The sequence below is a fragment of the Homalodisca vitripennis genome, chromosome 3 (genome assembly GCF_021130785.1).
Source record: "Homalodisca vitripennis isolate AUS2020 chromosome 3, UT_GWSS_2.1, whole genome shotgun sequence".
Lineage (NCBI taxonomy): Eukaryota > Metazoa > Arthropoda > Insecta > Hemiptera > Cicadellidae > Homalodisca > Homalodisca vitripennis.
The window spans coordinates 115,176,915-115,190,544 of NC_060209.1; the positions used below are offsets into that span (position 1 = coordinate 115,176,915).

The following is a 13,630-nucleotide window of genomic DNA, read 5'->3' on the forward strand; positions in this document are numbered from 1 at the left end:
GGCGCTCACGGAGATTTCGTCCAAGCACTACAAACACACCATCGGGCGCTCACGGAGGAATCGTCCAGTCACGCACGGAAGTAGACCTCATACTGACACATTTTGATAAATAAAAGCGGGAGGGTATTGTTTCGTTTCCCCGAAAGATGCTCGTGAAGTACACTGCGGGAAACGACTGCCGACATCAGAAAAGTAGTACTATTTTTAATAATAAAACATACACGGAGGAAAACTCTGTTTAGCGCCCGATGGAGGGTTAAAGTATTACCAATATTTTTTTTACACCATATGATATTTTAATATTATTTGTAATAATTATTATTATGTAAAATACTGGAGTGGCTTTTGATTTTGAAAGGCCTCTTTAAAGAAAAATTATATTAATAACTACAAATAGTTGAACATTTTACTACAAATAATTTTTATTTACGTTTATTTAGAATGTCAAAATTATCAAGGTATATTTAATTTCATTATTTAAATAAACTCTGACATAACACTTCAAAACAGCCTGTTATTTAAAAAACCAAATGACTGCCACTTCAAGAGTTAATACTTGAAATGTTATAATAATGAGTGGTATTTTAAGTGTTTCTTTTTAATAATCATGTTTGTTGTCAGAATGGGACCAGTGAAAATCACATGAGAGCCATTAAGCACATTTTGAGCAGTCATTTCCAGTTGCACCCTCCTTGCACAGAAAAAATGAGGCAGTTCTACCTGCATCTTCTGGACCAAGCATACAATTGTTTGTGTCGTGTAAGTATTAAGTTACACAAGGGAGTTTTAGTAAACGTTATATTATACAGTGGGGGACTTCCCATTAAGCACGGGAGCGGACAGGCATAGTCTTTGAGGAGTGGCATTCAGCCGGAGACATATTTTGCAGGTAAATTTTAGTAACAGTCGAAGGTAATGTAGGTGAATCGGTTTTCCTTGAATAGGTGGAAGTAACTTTTTTCCAAAATCGAGGTTTATTCAATGAAGGCTGAATAAAATAAAGAAGGAATAAAGGTTATAGGGCAACTTTGTCTCTGTTGTCTGCATTCCACTAGTGATAAAAACACTGTATATGTAAGATTTTATAAAATTAAAATGTTAATAAATGCTTTAGCCTTTTTGACGAAGTTCAGTTGAAACATCATAGAATGTTTAAAAGTGTCAACTACTGTTTAATGTCAGTTAAACTTTTCATTGAAAAACATAAATATTGTTATTTTTCCAAATTCTAAAGTGTTCCAGAAAATGTTTCAATCTTTTTTTTTCCTAAAAATCTCTCTTAAATTAAAAAGAATATTAAAAAAAATTGAATTAGCCAAATTGGTTCAGCCGTTCCCGAAATTAGCGCTTAGCAACATTTTCAGGGATACATTTTTATTTATTAGAATATATGTCAACACGTTCCCTGTGTTAATGTTATATTGCAAAAATTACTTGGGTGCAAAATGAGTAATCGGTTATTTGTGCATGAACATAACCTGTGTGCGTTACGAGTAATGGGTTACTTTCTGTGCATTATTTCTCAGTAGCCAACTACAATGGAGCACTCTAGGTTAGTTTGGGGGAACTACAACGTCCTTGTTGCCAATGTGGCAACTCATAAACATAGTCGGATGCCATTAAACGAGTAAACGGTTACTCGTATTGCACAAGTAAAGTGTTGTTTATTAGTAGCAGTAAATCTTTTATACATGGAAAATTAGTTTTTTAAGAAGTGTTTGTCATTAAATCTAGACAAAAATATGACATATTTAAAAGGAGTAGAATAAAACCAATGTGAATAACTTTTTTTATGGATATATTTCAGGAAGAAAAGTAATTATTTAGTGTATTACACAGTGTATGCACAAATTAGAAACAGATATAAACTAAAAATCAACACTTTATTACAAAATATAGTTAAATTTATAATTAAAAATACTGTTTAATTACAATTTTAACTTTTAAAAGTTGCAATTTCAATCACCAATTTACCTCTGTGTTTGTTTTTAAAGCAGTCTAGGTACATGTGTAGTTGTCCAGAGCACTCATTACAGTATGTGTTCATCTGATTGGTTAATAAATTTGTCTGCATCTTTTGATGACATTGTTTAGCCCTGTTTTTTTGACAACACTCAACACAGCAGCTCTTAGTTGTCCTCATAAGTTCTTTTTTAAAGGAAAATGTAAGTTTTTTTCTTGAGGGAAAGAGACAAATTGTTTCTGTACTTAGTCCTAAAAGGACATTTGCACCTCCCTTACTTAGATTTGATCCTGTTCTGTGATGTCCTTGGGGCTGAGGAGATGTGCTCCCAGAAATCTTTTCCTAATTTTTGATATGGCAGGACAGTTTAGCCAAATATGCTCTGATGATTCCTCCTCTTTTCCGCAGAGTCTGCATTCATCAGTCTGGCTAAGGCCCACCCTCATAAGATGTTTCGTAAGTGGGCCATGTCCTGTTAACATCCCTAATATCATTCTTATATCCTCCGTACTCTGATCTAAGAGAGATGCCCACCCTTTAGCATAAGGAGAGATAAGAGATAAACATTTTAGATTGTTTTAACCCATTGCAGATTGTATTGTTTTGGCGTGCGGGCACCAGCGGGCACGAATTAATTTACGGTCAGCGGCCGCACGAACAGCAATGGTGCACCAGAGTATCGCTCGCTATTGTATACTAGAAAATTCAGCTGTGAAGGTATTCCTTCAGATGGAACATGGGCCTGCTGGGGTATCCGTGATGTAGGAACGAAAACATGCGAGCAAGGTTCCGGGGTAACAGGGATGATGTCTGAATCATAGTCTAAATAAAGCAGTTCGGGCGAAGCGATTACATTTGGGCCATTGTCTAGACTAATCCCGCCAACATGTACGTCTGTGTCGTTTAGTTCTGTGTTACTGACCTCAAAAGTATTATAATAACAACTGAGGAAAACACCCAATCAGAAGCGCTAAAAAGTTGAGAGTAAACTCTTATGAATGATTTTTCAACTTCGACATACAACTGCAATTTGTAGGATATTTATAAAACTTTTGAAAACTCTAAACGTAGACCGTTGTTAAACACTCTTAGTTGACAAGTGAAGACGATCGCCCGATCTATCAGTCATTAATAGAACTATTTGGAGGGAAACTTAAAAGCAGACCGCTTTAGCGACCTGAGCTCGTCATCGTTAGGCCCGGCCGCTGCGTGACGAGCCTAGCTCGTCAGTGATCCGCAATGGGTTAATCCTGAGGCCCTATTCAAATTAAAGTTTCTTATCCTCTTTTCCCAATCTTTTACAAGAACTATGCTGTTGGAGAAAGCTATCACACAGCCTGGCTCTGGCCACACCATAATGGACTCCGCTCCCTTTTTGGTGAGTATATTTGCTTTTACATTTCCATGAATGCCCTCATGGCTCGGCACCCAACCGAGTGTTACTCTGTTATTCTTAGTCAGCTCTGCCAGAGCATTCTTGCATTCCCAGACTGCTAAAAAAGTGAGGTTCCTTTCTGTATGAGCTGGCATTTGATATGCCTTCTCCATCAACTGTCTGGCTACAATTTCTCCAAATTTGATGATGGGCATTTTGTTTTGTGTTATTTTACCAAAAACTATCCAGGAATTGACCATAGTTGTACCTGTTAGTAGTTCGACAGCAACCTTCTTATACCACTTTTGGGTTTTTCTAAGAGTCGTATAGTAGGCGGCCATTTGGTCGCTAAAGCCCAGTCCCTTTTTTGTTATGTTGTAGTCCAATACACACTGTAGTTTGAGAACAGGCCCATTTTGTCTGTTACTCTTCCCGCTATCTATAAGTTTGCTGTTCTGATCTGGTAGTTATCAATATTAGTAAGTTCCTTTTGTCGTGCCACTGTATAATTCTGGTAAAATGCTGACATTCAAAACCTATTGATTGCATTATCATCACCATCCGAACTCATGATTATAATGAATATGTCAACACAAACACGACTCGGGAACAGTGCACCTTGCAAATAACAACTCATTCACATCGCCGTAATGGTTAAATCGTTACTCGTTATGAGATTTCCGGTTTAAAAGGCTATTTGTAAAATAATATTTTCAAAAATATAACTTTCATTTAAATCAAGCTTGTGGCTCAGAAAAAGCTATACACACTGGTATGAATACCTTAACTTTTTTGCATCTGCACACAAATTAAGGTGCGTTACAAGTAACCGGTTACTCGTGACGCAGTGAACATGGTAATATTAATTATTATAAAATTGTATGATAATATTTTAAAACATAATAGAATAATATTTTTAGCAGGCTAAGTTGGGTTGTATTTCCTTTCTTAAGGTTGTTTCCACATAGGAACTGGTATACCACTAATTAGTAAAATAACTTTTTCACAATGTATAGGTTTACACAAAGTTGCATTGTCAGTTATTTGTCCTGCAACTCCCGACAGAGAAGAGTATACAAACAGAATAGATTACTTTCCTATTAATTTAATGTAAGCTTGTGGAGTTGATCTGGAATTTATTGCAATTGTTGCTAGACCTGTGAATCCAAGATGCTAACAACTTCTTTTATTTTATTCAGCCTTCATTGAATGTAATATGGGTATATTGTTCATTGGAGAAAGAGAAAACTAATGTAACAGACAAGTAAACACAGTAGTTTTAAGGTAACCTAAAAAATATATAGAACATCTTTTTTAATGAAAAATCTAATTTAATTGAAAATAGGTTGATATTATGTTGGCTTGACATGTAATTTGATAATTTATTTCTTCTGCTAGTAACAACTAAAAACATTGATAATTAACTTTCGTTTAGTTAAAAATGTAGTTAATTAAACAAATTTACCATCTACCGGAGCTTATTAACTACCAATTAATTATCTTTAGTCTTATCATTAAGAAGATGAAGAAGATGAGTATCATTGAGTATCATTAAGATGTGTAGTAGTAATATTTAAGTGGTAGCCTACAAACATCTCATGCAAGAAGGTACAAGAATATTATGTGTTTAGTGACAATTAACTATAAAAGTTTAATTAGTTCACATAGCAAAATTTACAAGTATGTCTGTGTTTTAAAAATATATTATAGACATACCTTTTGACTATAATTATTATAAAATTACTTTTTTCCACAATTATAACAATTAAATCTTTTGCAACTTTGAATTAAAATATCCTGGGAGAGAAGTTAAGTATTAGATTATTGTTAATATACACACATACATATATATATATATATATATATATATATATATATATATATATATATATACATAATTTACAGATACTGATTGTGTATAACTTAAAGAAAAAATATTACAAAAATGCATACTTTCAGTTTTTAACCTGTTATCACAAAATAGTATATGATAATAATGAATACCAGCTCAGCCGGATATTCAGTTCTGCTTTAATATCTGATAAATTTTATTTTTTCTTGGAAGCTTCCGTTAAAAATGAATGTATGCTGGTATTGCAGTTTGAAACAGAATTGACAAGTGATGGTGTGCTGAGTTATGTCATGAAGAAGTTGAAGATGGAAGTTCTTCAGGACATTGGGGGATTTGCAGACGAGAAGCAGAGTGAGTCTGACGATTCACAGTCAAGTCAACCCATCACCTTCGAGTTGTTAGAGGAAAGGCATAATAACTTTCAACCTCTACTTGATGATGAATATAAAGAGGTACATTTTTTACTGAAAACCTCCCTAAGTACTATTATTAGTACATTTTAAAAGAAACTTAAAAATTAAGTGAAACTTTAATGCAAGGCTACATAGTAGCAACAAGCGTTTTATTATAATAATACACTGAAAGCCATGCAAGCACTGGCAAACCCCAGACCTACGAGATTGCATTTTAAGTTACACTATCCCAGTATGGACTGTTGTATTGTACATTAATGACAACTCTTGGTGACTATTGATTCAAATAGAAGATGGCACAAGGACGAGGGTTATTGCCCAGTTTCCAGATGCCCTTAAGCAGACAGAATGTTTCAAGATTTTGAAGTTGAATTACATGAGAATTATCTTTATTCTTAGTTGTACCTACTGTTACATATTGTTTCACTCAATGTGAAGCCAGTTTAGAAAGCAAGCAGACGCCGATATGTTTGTGTCGGGCAACGGCCTAGCTTAATATCCTTTCTCAGATGTTTCAAATGTCTGGGAATGCAGACAGGGTTTATCATAAGCCAGGTCTGGCATTACGATATGGGTTAATTTGAGAAAGAATCTAGTTAAGATTTCCAGGGAGTTCGAGACACAAGAAAACACACTCTGACAGTTTAACAAAAACCATTATCTGGGATAACGGCCTACCACTAATGGCCCACTGTGGGAAACCAATTTCGCCCTGGAAGGTAACATGTGCACACAATCCCAGAATCCGAGCCAATCCGAGAATCAGAATCCCTGGGGTGCGATACGGTAGGGGAGGCTCTGCCTTCTTTGGAGAGGGAAGCACCAACTTATTATATTACCCAAAACTTAGTCAAAAACAGAGAGTCCAGAGTCCTGACTGGTGTAGATGTATCAGTCTTAGTACCGCTTTATATTCAGTCATTTTTCCGTTAGGCATCTTGATGATGATGCTCGGTAAGTCACGCTATCCCTCAGCTCTAATGTATATCTAGTAGTCTCCATTAATATTTGGAACTTGTAAGAATAACTTTTATTTAAAGATTAACTGTCACATATAAATAGTTCTTTTTGTTTTGATTAATAAAAGAATGATTCTCTCAAGCACTCAAGGTTGCCCATTATTTGCTATCCTGACTTGGAAGGTATACACCAACCGTACTTAACAAAGAATAATGGTATTCAAAGAACAGTGTCAGTATTAAATTTACTTAACTAATAATTGGATCTAGAAATTATATTAGTTTGGAAATTTAAAACGATGATAACAATATACATATTGAAATTTACAAAGCAGTTAAAATTAATAAAATTATAAAATTACAAGCATAACATAAATATATGTATATATACATACATAAATACATATGAAAAACATCCTAACATCAGTACAAAAGTAATGTACAATCTAATTCTGTGTGTAATTTTTATTCATTAAAATTTTTTTTAAACCATTAGTCGAATACGATTTTGACATTTTGACATCATGTACTTAATTTTGAAGAAAGTTTGTGACGAACACTTACATTTCTCATATTAATGGGTTGCTATTAAAACACTTAATACTCATATACCGGGTGTCCCACGAAGAGGTTTAAACGTTTGATTTTATATTACTTATTACTTGCCCATTTATGAACCGAACATTTTCAAACTTTACACAATTGCTAGAGAGCTTAAAATTTTCACAGAATATTTATAAAACCTATTTAATGAATTGTGTTGAGTCTGAAAATGTTCTGTGCATAAATGGGCAAGTAATATTAAATCAAACGTTTAAACCTCTTCGTGGGACACCCAGTACATCGCCTTTTTACAAATAATGTTAACCTATAAAAGAGTATAGCCAAATTACCTCTGTTTATGGTAGAGTACTGATGGTAGTCACCATCAGTGAGACAGTGTTAACCTATAAGAAAGTATGGCCAAATTACCTCTGTTTCGGGTGGAGTACTGATGGTAGTCACCATCATCCACACACTTACAAAAAACACAATGCCAACGTGTGGGAAAAGGAGCTGAACTCGATATTACACCAATGTTGTATTTTACATCCAAGAAGATGTTGCTGTTATTTAGTTTGTGTAACATTTTATCCATGTACTTATTCAAATAGTTACATGGTTGGGTAGGTTGGTGTATTCTAACTTGTTGGTAAATATTTTTACAGTTTATTCAGAATGTATTCATAACATACAAAGAGGAGTTATAACATCATAACATGTTTTTTAGGTTATGGACAACATTGGTGACATAATGGAGAGTTCTTTTCGGGGATCTAAGATGCACCTACAAAAGAATACAATCATAAAAAGATTAACAGAGGCTCTGGAGTTAATTATTGATCTTCTAGAATCTGACTTTCTGGTAAGACCTTTCACAGCTTTAGCTCTTTAGCTTCATAGCTTTACCCTTATAAGCTGTGCGGGAAGATCTTAAATTTTGAGTGGAAAAGTGTATTTATATAGTATTTGATTTTAAATGTAAAACATTACTCTAAAGTTTGTGATAATTAAATTTTATCTACCACTTAGTATAATTTGCTTGTTCCATTTTTTACTTTTTCTGGATTTGATTTTTCCAAACACCACAGAATATTAAAACAAGATTGGTAGGAATACAAGTTATTACATCAAAGCGTAGAAACACCAAGAAACATAAACAAAGGATCCTGAAATAGTTAGTGGTAAAATGACTGAAGATTCAACACTGGTATTTTATTTTTATTCCCCCAAACCATTGAGAATGAGTCTTAGAACTGATCTACAGTTGTGATATGTTGTTTCATGTACCGTATTTTGCAATGGGTGTTTGGGCATATATTTTTCTATGACATCAAAATATTATGTACAAGTACTTCCCTCAATTCTCAGTCTTATGTATAGTGTATTCTCTCCTTTGCACTCACAAAATATATTGCTGTTGACGCTTTGTTGGATTATATAGAACATGTTGGACCAATGAATGATGGATTGTTGAGTGTCTACTGTATTATTAATGAGTAGTATACATTCACACCAAAATGTCCCTAGTAGTGGACGAATGTTTTAAAAGTTTGTGTCCCAGTCTTCTGATATTCATAGAAATGTTTCATCTAATTTAACTGAATAATTATGAATACCTTTGTAAATAGGTAGATACAAACAGTATAGACATACATCTTTTAAATAGATTTCATAGAAATCTGCCTATTGCAGTCATCCTCATAATGGAATTTCCAGAAGTCCTTTTGCATTTTTGCTGATCATGGTCCCGAGAACCAAAATCACCATAATCCACAAATATACATATATGTAATCCAATATAAATGGGCTTGGGACTTGGTAACTGCTGTAAATTTTACTTCATTCAGACTAAACTTGGTACGGAGGAATAAACTTTGCATTTGCCTTGGATAAGTTCTGTGAGCAAATCTCAGTCAATAAACAGTTCCATGAGGCCAACTTGTAAACTTCATATTTAGAAAGAAATAAATTAAATTTAAAGTAATCTGTACAAAACTGTTTGCAAATTTAAGAAAATATGCTTTAAACACAAGTTTTTTTTAAAATATTTTGTACAAATTTATTATCTATACAGATGTATTCTATGTTTTTGTTTTATATGTTTAATTTTAACATTTATATTATCCATATAATCTAAATAAATTGTATAAAATATTATTCAAGTAATAATTAGATAAAATAAATCCAGACATAATAACTTAATCAAAACAAGAAAGCAAACATTGTGCGATAAATAACATTGTATATGTGATAACCACAAGTTGATACAAGAATTATGGAGAAAACAAAAAAATAAAATCAAGTCTAACAAATCCCAAATTTTATGAAAAATTTTATTTTTATTCTTTGTAACCATATCAATTTTACTGAAATCTGTTAATATTTACTCCTTAAAAATTTATGTAATATGAAATCATATAAACATGCTGCATATATGGAGCTGTCACTTGGAGGATGATATAATTTGCTGTGTATATGGCATTTGTTTCTTCTATTATATGTAAATGAATCTCTTTCATATATTTTAAACATTATATTCTTCATTTTATTGCAAATTTACAAAAACCTGTCTAGTAGTCATTGAACAACAGCCTATTCCCCCCAAAAATGCAAATACAAAAATCAGGCCGAGAAAGAGGTAACTAGCAAAATGGCCAAGGCCCTCAAATGGTTAATTAACTTAATTCTTTGTGATGGTTTACACTAGTACTTATAAAAAGAATATCTTATTCTTTTTTTCTAAAAAGATGGGCAAGTTTACTTTATTTTTCCACCCTTAAGCTTGCACACTCAAACACAGTACACTTTTTTATTTAAACTTTTCTATAGAAAAACTATTTTAAGACACACTTAAGTGGTGATTTGATGTAGTAATCTTTATGAAAAGTGGCTTCTATTCAGAATTACAGAGAACACATATATGTTATGTATTTGTTAGTCTTAACCCTGGAACTGGCAAACGCCCGATATCGGGCGTTTTAGTCGCATCCTAGATGGCAGCGCCCGATATCGGGCGTTTTAATATGTCTTTTATTTCTCAATATTACGTACTTAAAACACGATCAAAGAGTATCGGTATTGATACCAATCGAAAGAGGAAGGTTCAATTTATGTAAATAATACACTAATAAATAATTATATCGTTTCGTTACACGTCCATACGTTTTATAATCTCTGAACTGTTCGTTTACATTCTTCCGCGTACCGCGCTAGTTGCGCGCGCAGCGATGAGTCAACTGGTTCATCCGGCTATTGTTATTTGGTCAGCTGTATGATGTTGTGTCTGGTTTATTGTTTGTTTGAGTTTGTTGTAATGATGGTTGTGTATATGACACAATAATGGTAAGTTTTTTGTGCGTGTATACATAATGGATCGTAATTTCCGCGATCGTTCAAGTGACATTTGACATGACTAGTAGAACATCAATCGAAAGAGTAAGGTTCAATTTATGTAAATAATACACTAATAAATAATTATATCGTTTCGTTACACGTCTATACGTTTTATAATCTCTGAACTGTTTGTTTACATTTTTCCGCGAACCGCGCTAGTTGCGCGCGCAGCGATGGGTCAACTGGTTCATTCGGCTATTGTTATTTCGTCAGCTGTATGGTGTTCTGTCTGGTTTATTGTTTGTTTGAGTTCGTTGTAATGATGGCTGTGTATATGACACAATAATAGTAAGTTGTTTGTGCGTGTTTACGTAATGGATCGTAATTTCCGCGATCGTTCAAGTGACATTCGACATGACTAGTTGAACATGAAATAAGCAATGATGAGGATTCCGATTTAGACATTCAATCAGAACATATTTAAAAAAAATATATAATAAAAAATAAAAAAATAGAAAATTAATATGAACTAATAATTTATTACAAGATTGTACAAATCCAAGTGAGCTTTGAAGTTCTTACTTTTGTTGGTAAGTAGCACTTTCGAATTTCTGTGTATGATTTTTGTATCGTTTACCACATGTAAAAATAAATACCTTATAGACTACGTGTTGTTTTATTTTTACTCAGAATTAATTGCTCTTTCTTTTGTATATTTTGGATTTTGCATATCAGTAACAACAACAATTTTACAAATCAAAAACTTTGAACTAACTTTTCTTTTTTATAAAAAAATGTTTTTTCATGAAGAGGTAGAGTAAGGATATTTTTTTGTTTTAATTATATTATGTGAAAAATGTTCCTTGAACAATGCTGAATAAAAAAATATATAATATGACATAGGTACTTTAAAGTAAACATGTAATAATAAAATAAATATAAGGCAATGTATGAAGTACTAAAAACACTCCGCCACTGAGAGAAATATGACCGCCAGTTCCAGGGTTAATGTTAAATTGAAAGTTAACAACTTAATCCAACTGATATGCCTGCTGACTAGCCAATACATTGGAATAGATGAGCGAGAGATAATGTTAGTAAGGATGTCTTTCTCTTCACATATTTATGAACATGAACACAATGTATACTCATATCCACATAACAAATTTGGATATGGAATTCTAGTTTAAAATGTACAGATGATGCTAGATTAATTGAAGTAAATGAAATAAATTGATTGGACCAAGTACATTAATAAACAAAAATAAAACTATTTCAAAAAATAATATTTTAAAGTAAAGAAACAATACACAAGACAATAGACAAACTTCTTTATTTACTCATTCTTGGAGAACAGTAATTGTGTCAACAGTTTTACATAAATGGTTAAAAAACTTAAATATAATGTAAATCTTGATTAAAATGTATATAAAGTTAAAACCAAGTGACATTAGTCTGGTTGTTCCTCCAGTTGACAAATTCTTACAAGGTTTAGAAGGTGTGCTCCAGCAAACTACTCCATGAGATGTTTCTTGAAGAAGGTTTTGTCTTCACAGATTCTTTAACTGTTAAGGTAGGAGGTTGAACAGCCTGGCTTCTGTGTAGCACGGTTTCTTCTCATAGAGGGTCTTGTGGTGAATTGTCATGGCAATGTTTGTGTTGTTCCTAGTGCTGTATTGGTTAGCATCTCCTAGTCTCTGGTGATTCCTGTCTACTGCATGTTTGACTACTTCAGTAATATAAAGTGATGTGACAGTCTGTATTTTAATGTTCTTGGAACGCACTTAGAAAAGAGTCATATTGATTTAGGCCTATTGAAGTTTTCACTGCTTTCTTCTGTAGTAGCAAAACTCGGCTTACATTCCTGGCAGAGGAGTTTCCCCACGCTGTAAGTCTATACCAAATATTGGACTCAAACTCAAAATAGCTAGTGGTGTGCTACTTTTATTGTTTCAGGTCCACAGAGTTTTTTTATCTTTCGAGTGCATACAAAAGTGAGTGCATTAGAGTATTTACTTTTCCACAAAGGTTGCCTACATGTGATGCCCAAGCGAATTTGATGTCAATTATAACTCCAAGATATTTTGCTTCACGTTCTAGTTCAATGTCTGGTAGCCCAAATGTCTCGATCAATGGTTCTGTTTCCAAAATTAAATTGTTGAGTTTTTTCTCATTAAGTACCAGATAATGTTTTTGGAAATACTGCTTAACCATGTTGTATATAATAAAGAATGAAATGTCTAATGTTTTTTTTTATGTTTGTCAGCAACTAGGAGTGCAGTGTCATCTACATACATCATTGCTTGCCCATATTCTTGAAGATATCTTGATTGGTCGTTGATCAGCAGTGAAAAGGATTGGTCCTAACACTGAGCCTTTGGGTACACCTTTATTGATTGGTAGTAAAGGTGACCTTGATATATGGGTAGTGTGGTTTTTAGTGTATGTTAGTCTAACTATTTATGTTTTTCCTTCCAGATAGCTTGAAAACTAGTTTGCAGCTTTGCCTTTTATTCTCATGCTCTTCATTTAGTTTAGCAGTGGAGAATGGTTTAAAGTTTCAAATGCTTTACTGAAATCTGAGAGAAACCCAGTAATAGATGCTCCTTCCTTCATCTGATTGATGATGTAAACAAGGCTAGTCAGGACTGTGGTGGTTGACCTTCCCTTTTGGAAACGATGTTGTTGATTACTGAGGATGTTGTTATTAACCCATTCACCTACTTCGACGAAGCCAATCCGCCGCTTCCGGCGCGGGCCCTGCCATACTTCGATGGAGTGCTTCCGCGGCAGTAATAGTTCACTTTAAACTCGACAGATAGCTGCACTAATCAAACTATGTTTCGTTTCTATGGTTACTTGTTTAGAACAATATTTTTTTTTCATTAGTAGGCTAAACTGACGTAAGCAAAGAATAACAGATGGATTTACTCCATATGATACCTGTTGTTGTAGTGCCCGTAAACATGGCTGGTAATAGGTTACGTGACAGTGAAATAGATCGTTTTATGAACGATTCTAATTATTGTAATGAAGAATTCAGTATCGGTAGTGATGAATCAGAGGTGGAATGGGATCATGTGACACGGAAACAGTTTGAAAATGTTCAGTGCTGCTTCACATGGACGTATGCTTAGAGGCATATCACACTGTTGTGAACTACGAGTACTAAGGTGTGAGAGTTCTATATAA

At 33.5% G+C, this 13,630-nt stretch overlaps 1 protein-coding gene across 4 annotated transcripts in view; it reads left to right on the top strand.

Moving 5' to 3' along the window:
• The window catches only part of LOC124357354, a 77,198-nt gene that overhangs the window by 17,186 nt on the left and 46,382 nt on the right, over positions 1 to 13,630 (top strand). For 3 of the 4 annotated variants that reach the window (XM_046809071.1, XM_046809073.1, XM_046809070.1), the window contains exons 4-6: positions 622 to 759; positions 5,439 to 5,642; positions 7,833 to 7,967. In XM_046809071.1, coding sequence (XP_046665027.1) covers positions 622 to 759; positions 5,439 to 5,642; positions 7,833 to 7,967 — 477 coding nt within the window. The remainder of the gene's footprint in view (positions 1 to 621; positions 760 to 5,438; positions 5,643 to 7,832; positions 7,968 to 13,630) is intronic. The other variant, XM_046809072.1, reaches the window with a different exon arrangement.